Below are 14,484 nucleotides of genomic sequence, written 5' to 3'. Positions count from 1 at the left end.
AATAATGGGAGTGTTAGCAGTGTGTTATTAGGGACAGCCAATAGGTTTGTTCTCATCCCAACAAGAATGCAAGTCTGCAATTTTGACATTTTGGTACGAAAACCAAACATTTTCCGCCCTTTTTTATTAATATCATAGTCCTTTAACATAGTTACAATCTGTTTTTATGAAAATAAGTCAGTAGAAAGAATTCTTTTAAAAAGTCCATCAAGTCGAGTCCTCCGTTTGTAGGTCCTGCTTTCATTTCAGACATGAGATAAAAACTCGGACCTTCTGTAAAGTCTGGGCTCCGTTCTGAAGAGCCACGGCGTCCAAACAGGACAGAGAGCGTCAATCTTTATTTATGATGGGGGAGGGAGGGACTGAGGGAGGTCTGTTCAACACAAAAAGATAAAAGGCTTGAGCCTGAACACCCCTATCTGCTTTCCACTATTCCAAAATGAGCCAGTAAAATCTTCAATGGGGTTAAGATCCCTGTACTTCACGTTACAGTCTGGGTTCACTACCATCAGTGGTAATGAAGTACATTACCATGAATTTATATGGGTGGGTCGTTGGGGAACGTTTAGTAACCCTCACTTTTAAGGCAGTCTGTCTTGTTTGTACGTCTGTCAGTCTGGATGTAGGTTCTCCAGGCTTAGCCGCCCCCCGCTGCGCCCGTCCTCACACTTCACCAAACCCTCGAGTCCAGAGGTTCGAGAAAGCACAGGCTCGTCTCCCAGGCTCCACTGCATTTGAGTCCAGAGAAAGAGCTATGCCCCTACGGGAGGAGAGTGTTTGGGCAGGCTGCCCCTGAGTGGCTGGAGCAGATGATTGGCAGGTAGTCTCCAGTGACGTCACAGAGGGGGCGTGGTTATGCTGGGTGTGGTTGGCGTGGAGACGAGTGTTTTCCTCTCAGTCGCTGTCAGATCCTACTGCAGACGCTTTCCGTTTTCTCTTGGAAGCTTTGGGTTTGGAATCTTCTTCCTCCTGAGAACAGTCAACAAAGGCAGTTTTAGACAATGATCTGACATAGTAATAATAATACTATGGCTTCTGGCCTGAAGGCTTTCGTGATTTTGATGCGTTGATTTACCGAAGCGCTACTGGACGCACTCTCCTCTTCATTGCTGGGTTGAGGAGCTGCACCCTTGCGGGATCGTGGTGAGGATGCTGGGGCTTTGCGTCGAGGTTTATGCTGTTTGGAGGAATCCTCATACTCCTCAGCTAATGAGAAGAGATCACTGAACCTGACAGAAGAAGAGACAAGAGTTACAATTAAATAATGTAGACAAGAAGACTGATGAATGATAATTATCAAATTTAATTAGCAAAAAAAAAAACAACACACCTCATTTTGTGGGCCTCATCGCAGCTGGCCTGAACGTGCTGTAGGGCTTGTAATATGGGCGTCTGGGAAAAGACTGATACAACAAGACCAACATTGTTTAAAATCAACAGAAACAGTTTTCGGTGGCATTTAATGGATGTAGGAGTCTGATGATGAACTCACAGTTGTTCTTGGTATTGCTGAGATTGAGTCTTAAACTGTCCAGATGTTCCAGCATCTGTTCCAGAGTCAGCTGAGCCAGTTTACTGCTGGAGCTCCTCAAACTTCACAAAAAAACAACAACTCATTTCTTAAATTTGACAACTTTCTACACGTTCGAGGTCGACATTTTTAATGTTGTTAAAAGCCTCTTCGGCTCGCCAAGACTGCATTAATTGACAAGTAAAAGTAATATTGTGCAAAATTACTATGATTTTGAATAACTGTTTTCACTCAATGACGTGTCATTTATTTCTGTGATTTCAAATTACAAAGTACTGCTTTGTGAACAATACTAAGACTTTAAAATGGTAGTTTATGGTAGTTTTATTTGAAGGACAATTTAAAAGAGTTGTGAAATAAATCCAACTTATTTGCTACTGAGATTTAAATAAGAAAATAATTGTCCTAGTGCCACCCTATACTTGTTGTCATGACAATGAGCGGGCAGACATCTGGCCCACTGGCAAGATCTTCATAATAACGGTTAATTTTAAAGTATAAATATTTAATGCATTTCATGTTTCTCCAGGGCTCCAGACCCTGAGCTTGAATCTCAACCTGGGTTTAAAGCCCTGGGCCTTAAACCCGCCTCATCCATCTTTCAGTTCTGAGAGCCGAGTATGTCATTACCTCTGTCGTTTCCGGGGCATGTTGTTGTTCTTGATGAGCAGGGCTTTGATGTGTTCTCCCAGCAGGTCGTCGTGTTTCGCCGCCCAGTGCCGCAGGATGCTGGTGGTGAACTGATCCTCTTGGTGATAAGGTCGGCTCAACACCATCTTCACCATCTCCTCACTCGGCCTTCAGCACAACACGGCAAACAAAAAAAAACAAAAACAAATTATGACTGTCACCCACAGCTGACAAGATTAATAAGCATCTGTGAGAGAAGACTTACTTTTCTCTTCGTAACTGCAGCAGCAGGCAGGAAAGAGCTTCTGGGTGTTCTGCGAGCAGAGAGCGGAGAGGATTATGGGCGGACCGAGTCTGTGTAGAGTGAAAGAGTGTCTATGGAGAGAGATGCTCACCCTTGTATTTGAGGTGCTGTAAAATGGGGATGATGGTCTCCAGAGGGATACTGTGCGCCAGGAAAAGCTGCCATGTGCTGTACTGCTCAAATGTTTCCCAGTCCAGAGACTGAACTAAAACACACAGATGCACAGAACAAAATTAGCTTCACAAAGCAATGGATGAATGTATGCCATAATCACACAGATAAACAACTAGATTTCACAGTAGAGAAAATAATCCAAAAATCAATATTATAGATAAGTGTTCATTGTCACATTAAACCTACACAGACCAAACCAGCTAAGAACATTTATGAAGTCATTTATTGCTTTCTTTATGCATAAAAAAAAAATTAAGACTTCACATATTAGTAGCATAAAAAACACAATGGTACATTTAATAGATTTAGTTACCCAAAGGCACTTTTTACACCTTTACTTTTAATTTGGTGGCCATTTTGCCTTAACCCCCAATTTTCAAACTGTGTGTTTGGTTTGTTAGTTTGTGTAACTATGGAATATGAACAAAGACTTGCGGGGTCAGATGATGAAATATGAGAGCCTGAAAAGCACTGTAAACCTACTGAGGATGTTGAGGACCGAGTCTTTACGGAACATCACCAGATTACCCATCATCACGTGACACATCAGCTCCTGAAGCTGTGACGTCAAAACAAGAGTAAGAGGTTAAAAGAGAACAATTAAAAAAATTAAAAATCTAAAATGTAATCAGGTTCAGACAAAAATAGGATATTTTCCAATTACTCATGTCACACCCTACATGCTAGCCTAAATTAAATCTGATCATCATAACAAATGGAATAATTTCTTCATGAACTGATGCATTTCAATTTTTTTAATTCAGTTTTATTAAAGATATCCTCATTTGACTTATTTGGCGAATAAGTCTTATGAGTTTGGAATGACATGAAGGGGAGTACGTTTTTGGGGTCAACTTTCTATTTAAATGTATAGATTTGAAACCTGTGCCGAGTCAATGACAGCCACGATCATGTTGAGGAGCTCTCCACTGCGCAGGGTCTCATCTGGGAACTGTACAGCACAGACAGGAAAAGTCAAACTAGGCTGCAAAAGCCTTTGCTGCAGGCATGTGGTGTTGAGCATGAGGTGTTACCTCTGAGTAGATGGAGGGGGTTAGGTAGCACAGGAGCCTCACATCATCCTCCTGACAGGCCTTCATGTCCATCATCAAGCAGGTGTGCAGGTCTCCCAGAGCCGTGGCCTGAGCAAAAGACTCGTACAGGCTCATCTTCCCCGCCGCCGCTTTGCTGTAAAGATGCACAAAACAGTCTACTATGAAAACATATCAGTGCATGATTAATTTCATTAAATATATGCTCTGTAAGATTTTCACAGGTCTACTTGGATGCGAAAACCAATGTTTTGTCCTGAAAGTGTTTGGGTCCAAAATGTTGAAGAGATCCTTGGACATGGGTTGGGTCCAGTATTATTGGCCACGGATAATATAAAATAATTGTGCTTTTTCCAAATAGACTCGATAAACTCATACACAGAAATCCATCTTTTAGGTATGAGCTCCATCAGGACAAGCCACTCGCTTTGTTACACTGGACTTTTCTATTTATGTTATGAGGCAAACAGCGACGCAGAAAAGACTAGCGATTCAAAGACTTATTAGGCTACGAATTAAATTTTTAAACGAACTATCATGTTTATTTTTCTAATCCACTGGTCACACCTTAAAGACAAGCTCCCAAATAACTTTTATTCATAATAAATATGTAAATAATTAAATGAAAGTAACGTAACCGTGACCAAATCAGTCAAGCAGGACACAGGGATTAAATAAATAAATACATTTACGCACATCAGGTTGGGATGATTTGTGTCAGGTACAGATTTAAAGACCTCTTTTCTCTCTACATGAGCGAAATCGACCCTTCGTAAAGACCTGCCCCTTTCTTTACTGTTGCGATGTCTGACAAGTCACTCCGCTCTTGCGCCACACATCACGTTCTCACGCAGTGAAAAATACATCATGAATCAAAGGGGAAACTGACAACTTGCCGACAGACAAGATAGAGCAGGTTACTTTAGGTATGAAACACACTCTGCATTACATTTCTTTAAGAAATGCAAACAATAAATACAGTTTTGTGGCTCTGTAATGTGTTGTGCAGCACCTCAGTTCAAGCGGCAGGTGAAGCAATCATATCTTCCTCTTCACTAGTTATAGCATAAAATAAACATGAATGAACATCAGAAGGTACTTTTTCCTCTTTCATCAGTGGAAACACTTCATTACACACCGTTTTTCAAGTGTAAGACCACCAACATTAATTTACTCTCAGGTTTGTTTGTCGGAAAAAAATGTCAGATTCAAAGAAATGTCAATCAAATTCTCTGAGAAGGGTCAATTAACACTCAGTTACAGCAGGTGGAATCAGACCATATTTTACATTGAAAAATAAAAAGGTCACGATCAGATTGGCATAATATATCCTTGTTGCTCATCACTTATGATTATATTATTTGGACTGTTTGACCCTACCTAGCTTTAAGGTAGTAGAGCAGATGATAACCGATTTTCGGCTGTTTCTGGTAGAGCTCGGCGAGCAGGTCCAGCAGGACAGAGAAACCACTGTTGTCTTCCTGCATTTGACACAAGTTCCTAAAGATCAGACACACCGGCTTACACACGGACTCCTCCAATGACCTGCACACACAGAGCAATCCATCAGCGTCTTCATTAAGAAAAATGAACAATAGTGAGAGGAAAATATGAAGGAGGAAACAGGACACCGTGCAAGCTGGAAGCAAAGAAACATCTAGTGCTAACCACTAAACAATGTGCAAACAGACCCGACAGGAAGTCGAAAAGAGAGAGAAACATACTCTTCTGTGATCTCCTCAGGCAAAACATCTCCTCTGAAGTGACTCTTAAACAACTCAGCCATACAGGAAGCTAGGGTGGACATCTGCTCGGAGTCAAAATCCTCCTGAAAGAGGACCAAAAAAAATATATATATATATTTTTCTTAAATGCATCATCAAATATATTTAAAACTCAAAATGATCACCCTGAGCAAAGCTCACCTCTAAAATAAGATCCACAATTTCCTGCATGACCTCACAATGCGTTTCTGCATCACTGAGAGAAAAAAAAATATTGCACAAATTGAGACTCAGGCAACTGAGATCTTATTATTAATAACTGATGCTTGTTATTAATCACTTCTCCTTTCTCACCTTCCTTTCTGCAGCTGTAGAACCCTTTCTTTAAGTGCCTCATCCAACTGATCCACGAACGGTGTGATGTCAGCAGGCTCGTCGATGTAGGTTTCCTTAAGCTGATGAAACCTGAACTCTCGGTTTTTACCTTGAGATAAACAAGGGTTCATATCATGACGGTACAGAAGTGGGTCATGGGCATCATTTTGATCCAGAGCCAGTGATCTAGATTCTGTCATGACTGAATACTACAGCAGTGAACAAGAGGTCCACCGCAGCTGAAGCAATGCGATAAAGCAGAGCCATAATTGATTGATCTGAAGGTCTGGGCTAAAGTGTATCTGCCATTACTGCAAGCATCTTACCCTTGTTGTTCAATTCTTCCTCATCATCACTGAAGGTAGCATCTGTGTTGTCATAGCAACCATCCTCCTTATCAAGCACATGATTGTCCATCTCCAAAGGAACAGATTCCTCCATTTTTACTATTAAAAAAGGTACAGAAAGAAAAACAAACAATACATATATTAAAAAATGCCATAATTTGAGCAAAATTTTAATTCCACTGACTTTTGAGATTGTAACTTGAGGTTATAAACCTTGCTGAATCTTAAAGTTTAATATTAAAATTTCAATTTAAGAAAAAGCAAGCAAGCAAACCAAAAATCTGTACAAGTTATTGAAATTAATAAAATATTACATTTATTATATTTTTACAATAAATATGAATATTACCAGTAATGTCAATGTCTAAAATATTTTATTGATATTTTATTAAAATTGCTGTTGCAGTATTTAAATTTAATCCCTGTAATCACAAATGAATAGATAAACTGTAAATTTATTCATAAAATAAAGTGTAAACTCCTTAAGACAATTCTGGAAGTAGAGATATTAGAATAATTTTATTTTAATGAATCAATTAAATATTTATATAATATAAAAATATACACATTCTGAATAAATATTAAATCATTTTAATTTCACTATCATTTTTAATTTTACATTCTCTGAAACTACTCTGTCTTTAGTACCAAAATATCAAATATATTGATTGAGGACTTTCAAATATAGTCCTTGACAAGAGTGAGAAACGTTGAGGACCACTACACAACACTTCATATTCAAGTTTATCAAGACTAGTATGCAAGTTTAATGCATCCTAAATCATTGTATGTTGAACAAAAAGAAAGAATGCCCGTTTTGTATAATATTTCTGGTCGGACAAAATTGTTTTGGAGCTTTTGTTTTTGAAATGATTGGCAATGAATCAGTGGTGTGGAGCTCTGACCTTCAGTGGGTGGCGAGGGGGAATTGCAGAACTCTGGGAAGCGTTCTCGCAGCATAGACCGCAGCTCACGGTCCAGTTTAGGGTTGTCAAACAGAGGAGCTAGGTGACTGAGAGAGCGAGAGAGAGTAGGGATCATTATATTGAAAACATCTGCAAATCAGCAAAGAGACATTGATGGCATTCTTGATAAAGAATCTGTATGAGAACATTCTAATGTGTGTGTGTGTGTGTGTGTGTGTGTGTGTAAAAAAAACCCACGCCAGAACTCTCTTCTCCATGATGAAATTAAGAGAGTTGAAGACGCCCTGCCGCACTTGACCCTCAAGAGGAGGGAAAAAGTTTGGGATGATCTGTAGGTGAATAAAATAGCAGGTTAACTCAAGACTGGAATTCACAACAGAGCTTCCTCTATAAATTCCTTTTAGAATTTCCCCCTAAAACATTGTTTTTGTTGCACATTACTTCAGTTCTTTAAAATAAACCCCTCCCATTTGTTTACAGTTAACATGAAATCACATGAACACAATATTAATACTGATATATATGTCTAAATATACATATATCTATGACAAACTTGCGTCTAGACTACACATTAATCTTAGGTAAAGACTTGTACTGATAATGTTATAATAAAGTTAATACTTAATGGACCTAAGCAAACATGAGCAAAACTAAAAAGCAGTAATTTTTAAATAATGTTAACAAACATTGAGAAAATACTGTAACTAAAGCATTGTTAGTTAAAGGGGTCATATGATGCCATTTCAACTTTTCCTTTCTCTTTGGTTACAAGCTGTTAACGCATAGATTCATAGAAGCTACTTTCTTTGTGCCTCCAAAAGAAGACACAACTAGACATCAGTGGTTCAGTTGTTTTTACAGCACTCGTCCAGAACAGTTCAACACAAATACTGTGTTCAGCGCATTTACGGAGGATTGATTCTTGAACCTGGGAGTAGGCTATGCTGACTGTACACAGAGATTCCAGCTTCGCAAGGACAGTTTTCTGACTCACAATCTTTGAGTAGGTTACGCCTTCTCATTAAACGAATCTGCTACTTCCTATTCAAACGTGGGGTTTGAGCAGTGAAGGGTAGTGCTGTTGTCATTTGTTATTTCTCTGATCACAAATGATAATCAGCTATTATGTCCTCGCCGGATACAAAGAATGCCTCGTTTGTACAGTTGTTTTATTGTTTTTGTGTCATGGCGCCGGGCTGAGCATGACGTTATGATAAGGGGCATAACATTTCTGCCAAAAGCTTGTGGTATTGAGCCAATCACAGCGCACCTGATAGCTGGCCAATCAGAGCACACCTTTTTTTTTTTTTTTTTTTTTAAGAACAATGAGCTTTGTACAGATCAACCCGTTTCAGGAGGCGGGTTTTAGAGGAGAAACAATAATGTACAGTATGGGATAAATAATGTGTTTTCTGAAACTTAAACCACATAAACACAATGCATTACACCAAATACACAAAATGTTATTTTTTAGCAAAATATGACCCCTTTAATGTTAGTCACCTCAGTAACTACTACGATCTTTTGTGTCACTGGTTTTTCAGATGGAAAGTCATGACACATGACAAAAAAATTTGAAAATAAAAAGAATTTAAATGAACTCTGCACCATAATGTGTTAGTCTTGATTTGATGTTTCTCACCCGACACATGAAGTCCAGCAGTGTGGCTGTTATAGCAGGATGTGGTTTCATGGAGTGATGCATCACCAAAATGGCTGGCTCTGAAAAAACAAGAGTCCGAAAGAGAGAAACAGAAAGACAGAGAGATGTCAAGAAAATAAAAGCAGAGCATCAGCGACTGGGTGAAGGCAAAGCATGTGGTTTGTACATGTCTGTTTGCAAAGTCAAATCTAAAAATGGCACAATAACGGCTTCCTGCCTTTCTTACCGATGTTCATGATGCTGTCTTTCTCAGGGTTGAAGAACAGCCAGTCGTAGAACAAGGCCAGTTTGGCATTAGATGCAGCAACATTAGACTGCAGAGAGAGGCGGATTGGTATGGGATCCAAAACGAGATCGAAAAAGTCAAAGGTTCGTAGTATTTACTTACCGTGCAGGTAGTCAGGAGCCATCCAATGATCGCCCAGCGTGGCAGAATGTCAGAACTCAGCACTTCATTGGACGGATGAACCACACCACATATGTAGCGAATGAGGTCACAGCGCAACGACTGGCTTTCGGCCGTGGACAGATACTGCCGCTGAAACCAGTCCTGATAGCGCTTCTGCTGGCCAAACCGAACCTGCAGCCAGGAAGAGCGCAAGTGTTTGGCTTTCGGGTCATAGACCAATTGTGCTTTCGGTGTCAGGAGTCAGTGTTTGTGTGCATTTACCCGCGAGGTCATGAACAGCAGCTTGGTCTCCATGTCAGGGGTGAGTCGACAGGCCAGAAACTTGCGTGAGGTTCTTGAAGTGAGGAGCTGCAATATACCTGCAGCGAGACGGGGCAACACAGACCAATACAGACGTGCACGCTACGAAAAGGGTCATATGATGTGATTTCAGGTTTTTCTTTCTCTTTGGAGTGTTACAAGCTGTTAGATAAGACACCTGAAGTTGCAAAGACTGAAGTTTCAAAACCAAAGAGATATTCTTTATAAGAGTTATGACTTGTCCCCAGGAAGTGAATGCCTAATTTCTAATGTGTTTTTGTATCACGGCATCACGTTATAGTAACACTTCCGTCAGACGCTTGAGGTATTCAGCCAGTCACAATGCACTTGATAGCTGGCCAATCAGAGCACACCTCTCTTTTTTATTTAGAACGATGAGCTGTGTACAAATCGACATGTTTCAGGAGGCGGGGCTTAGAGGAGAAACAATACTGTACAGCATGTGATAAATAATGTGTTTTTTGAACCGTAGCCTGCTTAAACACATTGCATTACACCACATACACAATGTTCTTTTTAGCAACATCATATAAAAAAGACATTCCCTCTCTCACACACACACACCTGTGAACTGAGGGCTGAGGGTCTGAGGATTGTGCAGCAGGTCTCTCCACAGCAACTCCAACTCAGGAATACGAGCCACATTCTGTAAGAGTCTGACCAGATCCCTCCCGATGATAAAACACTCCATGAACTGTTAAAACACAGACACGGAGCAGTTTAAAAACATGAAACTCCACCGAATGACAATAAAAGATGAAACTATGACGGGTGAAGTAGCATCTTTAATGTGTAATAAAATCCTGAGGAGAAAAAAAAAAAGAAAGTTTAATGCATTAAATAATAAAAAAATAATAATAATAATACTGTTCTTTTTAACCTTCTATTAGTAGAAGAATCTAGTAAAAATGTAGAATGATTTCCACAAAAATATAAAGCAACTGTGTTTTAAAACTGATAATAGTTTCTTGAATTGCAAGTCAGCGTATTATACTGATTTCTGAAGGAGTAATGATGCTGAAAATTCAGCTTTGATCAAAATTGATAAATACAATTTTAAAAAGGACTAAAAGACCATTTCCAAAAGGTATGCAGAGTCAATTTCGATTTCATGGTGTCTATAAATCTGCTGAATAATTGCTGGCAGCCTAATTTAATCACAGCTGGTTCAAGCCCAAGTCACAAGTTAAATCCCAAGCGCTCTCTTGGGAACTGCTGACCCAGATACAGACATCACAATCCTGCTTTAGTGCCCTTGAGCGAGACTCTTCACCTCTACCGGCTCCAGGGGGAGCGTCCTTCAAATTAGCCTACAGTGGGTCGCTCTAAATAAAAAGGATTTCATCTTTCGTTTCATTCCCGTTTTTTTTGTTTTGTTTTTGCTTTTTATACAGGTAACGGAATTAAGAAAAGTTGTGATCCAGATTGAAAGTTTTGAATGAGGAACATCCTGCCATGCAAAGTTTTTAAGCCTGTAAATCTTAATATATTAATAGTCAAAATATTAACAAAAGTATGAAGAACTTTTAGACAAAAGACACACAAAAAAAAAAAAAAAAACAAAACTGCACGTGTTTTGCATCATAAATCATTTTCGTGCAGTACGACACGGTGAGCTCATACTCAAGAAGAAAAACAACAAAAACATGTCATTTGAAACAGCTGCTAATATTTATATAGCCAAAAAGTAAGATTCATTATCTTCGTCTTAGCGCTGCAGTTTTTATTGTGGGGTTCACAACATATGGTTGCTACGCAATACATGCAATTATTATTGAGAGATGTATGGATAATCAAGTAAACTTAAGTTTCTTGAGTCCATTAAGTGTTAATCTAGAAATATTACGTACAATATAGAAGCGTTTCTTACATTTACCTACTTCATAAAAATTATAAAAAAAAAAAAAAATTGCAGCAAAAAGACGTTAGATCGTGATGTAATAGATTATGAACAACAGGTTTTGATCAAGTTAATGATTTACCCTAGCAATTTGAGTATCAAATATTATACAGTAGACTTTATAGGGTTAAATGAACAACACAGACACAAGTCCCCAAAATACTTCCGCCTTCACGTAACTAAAATCATGCACTGAAGTGTTTCCAGTACTCACCCTCTCTCTAAGCAGGCCGATGCAGAAGTCCACCTCTCTCTGCCTGAGGGACAGCAGGTTTGACGTCCCATGGTCCACTATGAGCCTCAGGTACGTGTACACAGACATGGCCACCAACATCCCGCTTTTCAGCACCCACTCTCTGTCCGTCACACAAACACATTCAACCAAGCTGCCAATAAACTCACGCCGGTCTATTTGCACGGACGCAGTTATCGCCCACAGTGCACCCGTCACACTGCGTGCCGCTTCTCACCTCTGCTCCACTAAGATGTCCAACACGTTCTCTGCCAGCCACAGGTTTTTGTTGGAGATGTCTCCCCCTGCAGATTGACGCAAGTCAGACACATGATACAGTAGGGATACACCGTAAACGTAGCATGGCTTGCATCTGTGTGTGAACGTACCAGCGATCTGTTTCATGAGCGTCATGAGGACCCCATCTGCTCCAATGACTCCGCTCTTCACCAGCTCTCTGACCAACCACACCAGCTGCCCACACACACACACACACACACACACACACACACACACACACACACACACACACACACACACACGAGACGTCACTGATGTGTTACTGTTAAATTCAGTGCTGTTAAATGCCACCAGACTGGAGCCCACCTGTGTACGGCACACGTCCTGAAGCTTCAGGAACTTCTCCATAAGGATCTGGTTGATTTTGATGAGCACCACATTCATACCGTCCCGATTCACCAGCGTCAGGTCTCTGTAGCACTGAAGGACACAGTACTACGTTAATGTTGGAATTCTAGGAGAAGAGCGCGAGTAGCTTTCTGTGGCATGCGCACATGTCTGTGAATAAGATCTCACACGTGAAGCATCAACTTACCCTCTGTGCTTGTGGGGGCTCTGTGAGCAGAAGCGTGAAGAGCCCCAGACACACCTCCTCGTGCTGCTGCGGACCTTTACACACCTGAACACACACACACTCCCGGTAAACATCAAATTGTTTTTCCAATTCTATTTCGTTTTATCTACCGCTAATTTCCAGCCAGTCATGAACGAAATGCCAAAGAGGAGAACGGATCAGGAAGTTACAGGTCGCAAGCCAGATATCCTTGGCTAAATGTCACGTTCTTCTCTCTGATAAAAACGGTTTATCAAGCGGCGAATCAGCATATTAGACTGATTTCTGAAAGATCGTGTCAGAGTGATGATGCTAAAATTCCAGCTTTGATCACAGGAATAAATTACATGTTAAAATGTATTAAAATAGAAACTTGTTATTTTAAATCGTAATAATATTACTGTTTTTACTGAATGTTTGATCAATCAAGTACAGCCATGGTGAGCATAAAGTGATTTACATAGTAATTGTTTACATAGTTTTACATAGTAATTGTTTTATAAAATATTCTTGAAGCAGTTGAAGAGAATTTCTAGTATGCGCCAAAACATAAACTTTCTGAGCATATTACCGCTTTAATTTGTATTTCTTAAAAGAATAAAAGGCTGGACCTCCACATTATGAATAGAAAGAAGAGCCCGATTTCTGGTTCACATTAATTATATGCGAAGGACAACAGGGTTCCTGCACTTTTTGACCAGTGAATTTTATTCAATTAGAGCTGAATGATAACTTGCAGAAAATAAATCTGATTTTAAAATATCTTAAAAATACACTTAAAAACACAGCAGATGTCTATGTCAAGTAACAGATTTAAATGACTATATTTAGAGTACAAACATCAACAATAAGAGTCGAGAGATATCTTGAAGTTTTGTGGACAAGGTGTCGTCTACACAAGCCCTCAAGAACAATATATAGGTGATTAAACCTTCTCAAGCTGAGCTAATCTGGAAAAAGTCAATTCTATATTTAAGTCGTTTTATCAATTAACATGATTTTCCAGGCCTGAAAAATCACGACTTGAAAATGCACTTCTACGTCCAGGTTTTTATGATTTGTGAATCCTGATGCTTTACCATAGGAGGGTGTAACTGATAAACACTCACATGAGCAGTGAGAGCATCGTTGGCTTCCCGCTCTGACAGTCCATTGGTTATAGATGTGGTGATGCTCACACACCTCTCCAGGCGCTGAAACACACACACACACACACACACACACACACACACACACACACACACACACACACACAGGTGAGTAGAGCAATACGGATGCAAAACACACAAAAAAGCGAAATAACACTACAGATCCCAATAACAATTCGTGCATAAACAGTCTAATCTCAATTAAAGTCATGACTGCATCAATTTCTACAAGCTTCCCCAGCAGATGGGAAGTCACTGACACCATCAGCTGTCATTTAGTACATGTATGACATGATAACATCATTGAACATCATGCTCACACCGCTGCCTCAACGCCTTTCTTCATATCTGAATCAGCACATAAGATAGCAAGAGACTACGAAAGCCATCGCTGCAACTATCAGCCCTGTCCTACAAGTCTGATAGTGTCAACTTCTCCATTCTGCTCGTCCTTTTGTTATTGTACTTAGTTTTGCCCATGTTTTTCTTCGCAAATGTGCGCTGTGAAGGACGCGCTGACACGTATGTTGACGGCCGAGGGGAACGAGTCGATCCCTACCTCCTCCAGCTCATCTTTGGCGTCCAGGCTGGTGGACACCAGAAGGCGACCCTGCGCTTTACCCTTAGCCGGCGAGGGCTCCATCTCCTCCCGCCTCGCTGCGCCCACACACACGGGACCTGACGGGGCTTTAGGGCGCTGTTTGAAACCCTTCCCTCACTGTTTCCGTGGGTCTGTGGTGATTATGAACTAGTTAACCCTCTCTCCGCCCAGTCCTAGGCGCCTACAGTGTGTTTACGACTCTTAAATCGCCACCTTCGCGCGACCACTCCAGTATTTCTACAGTGTCCGACTGTAACAATTCAACTTCCGCAGGGCATGGTGGCTTAGCGGAAG

General features: G+C 40.3%; 1 protein-coding gene across 1 annotated transcript; it reads right to left on the bottom strand.

The window, feature by feature from the left end:
* Positions 1-80: 80 nt before the first annotated feature.
* Positions 81-14,484, bottom strand: ints3 (integrator complex subunit 3). The gene is made up of 29 exons (XM_043218095.1): positions 14,149-14,484; positions 13,551-13,634; positions 12,424-12,507; positions 12,195-12,308; positions 11,978-12,062; positions 11,827-11,893; positions 11,571-11,712; positions 10,021-10,150; positions 9,397-9,494; positions 9,115-9,306; positions 8,953-9,040; positions 8,706-8,785; positions 7,301-7,392; positions 7,043-7,149; positions 6,117-6,236; positions 5,770-5,899; positions 5,617-5,671; positions 5,416-5,519; positions 5,072-5,236; positions 3,674-3,827; positions 3,523-3,591; positions 3,123-3,198; positions 2,557-2,670; positions 2,427-2,475; positions 2,162-2,329; positions 1,493-1,593; positions 1,331-1,403; positions 1,076-1,229; positions 81-969 (listed from the first exon to the last, which is right to left on the bottom strand). Exons 1-29 carry the CDS (start codon positions 14,230-14,232, stop codon positions 895-897), a joined length of 3,054 nt encoding a protein of 1,017 aa, XP_043074030.1. The 5' UTR covers positions 14,233-14,484; the 3' UTR covers positions 81-894.

Source organism: Puntigrus tetrazona, chromosome 19 (assembly GCF_018831695.1).
Source record: "Puntigrus tetrazona isolate hp1 chromosome 19, ASM1883169v1, whole genome shotgun sequence".
NCBI classification, from domain to species: domain Eukaryota; kingdom Metazoa; phylum Chordata; class Actinopteri; order Cypriniformes; family Cyprinidae; genus Puntigrus; species Puntigrus tetrazona.
The sequence above is the reverse complement of the archived record's forward strand: the minus strand, read 5'-3'. Positions and strand labels throughout refer to the sequence as shown.

What these genes read in the sequence shown, in the direction of transcription:
- ints3 (XM_043218095.1), bottom strand. Translation starts at nt 14,232, where the DNA reads ATGGAGCCCTCGCCGGCTAAGGGTAAAGCGCAGGGTCGCCTTCTGGTG. An exon ending in TGCTGGACTTCATGTGTCGG is followed by an intron (nt 7,393 to 8,705) that starts GTGAGAAACATC and finishes ATTCACCTACAG; the next exon opens with ATCATCCCAAACTTTTTCCC. An exon ending in CCCCTCGCCACCCACTGAAG is followed by an intron (nt 6,237 to 7,042) that starts GTCAGAGCTCCA and finishes CTTTTTTAATAG; the next exon opens with TAAAAATGGAGGAATCTGTT.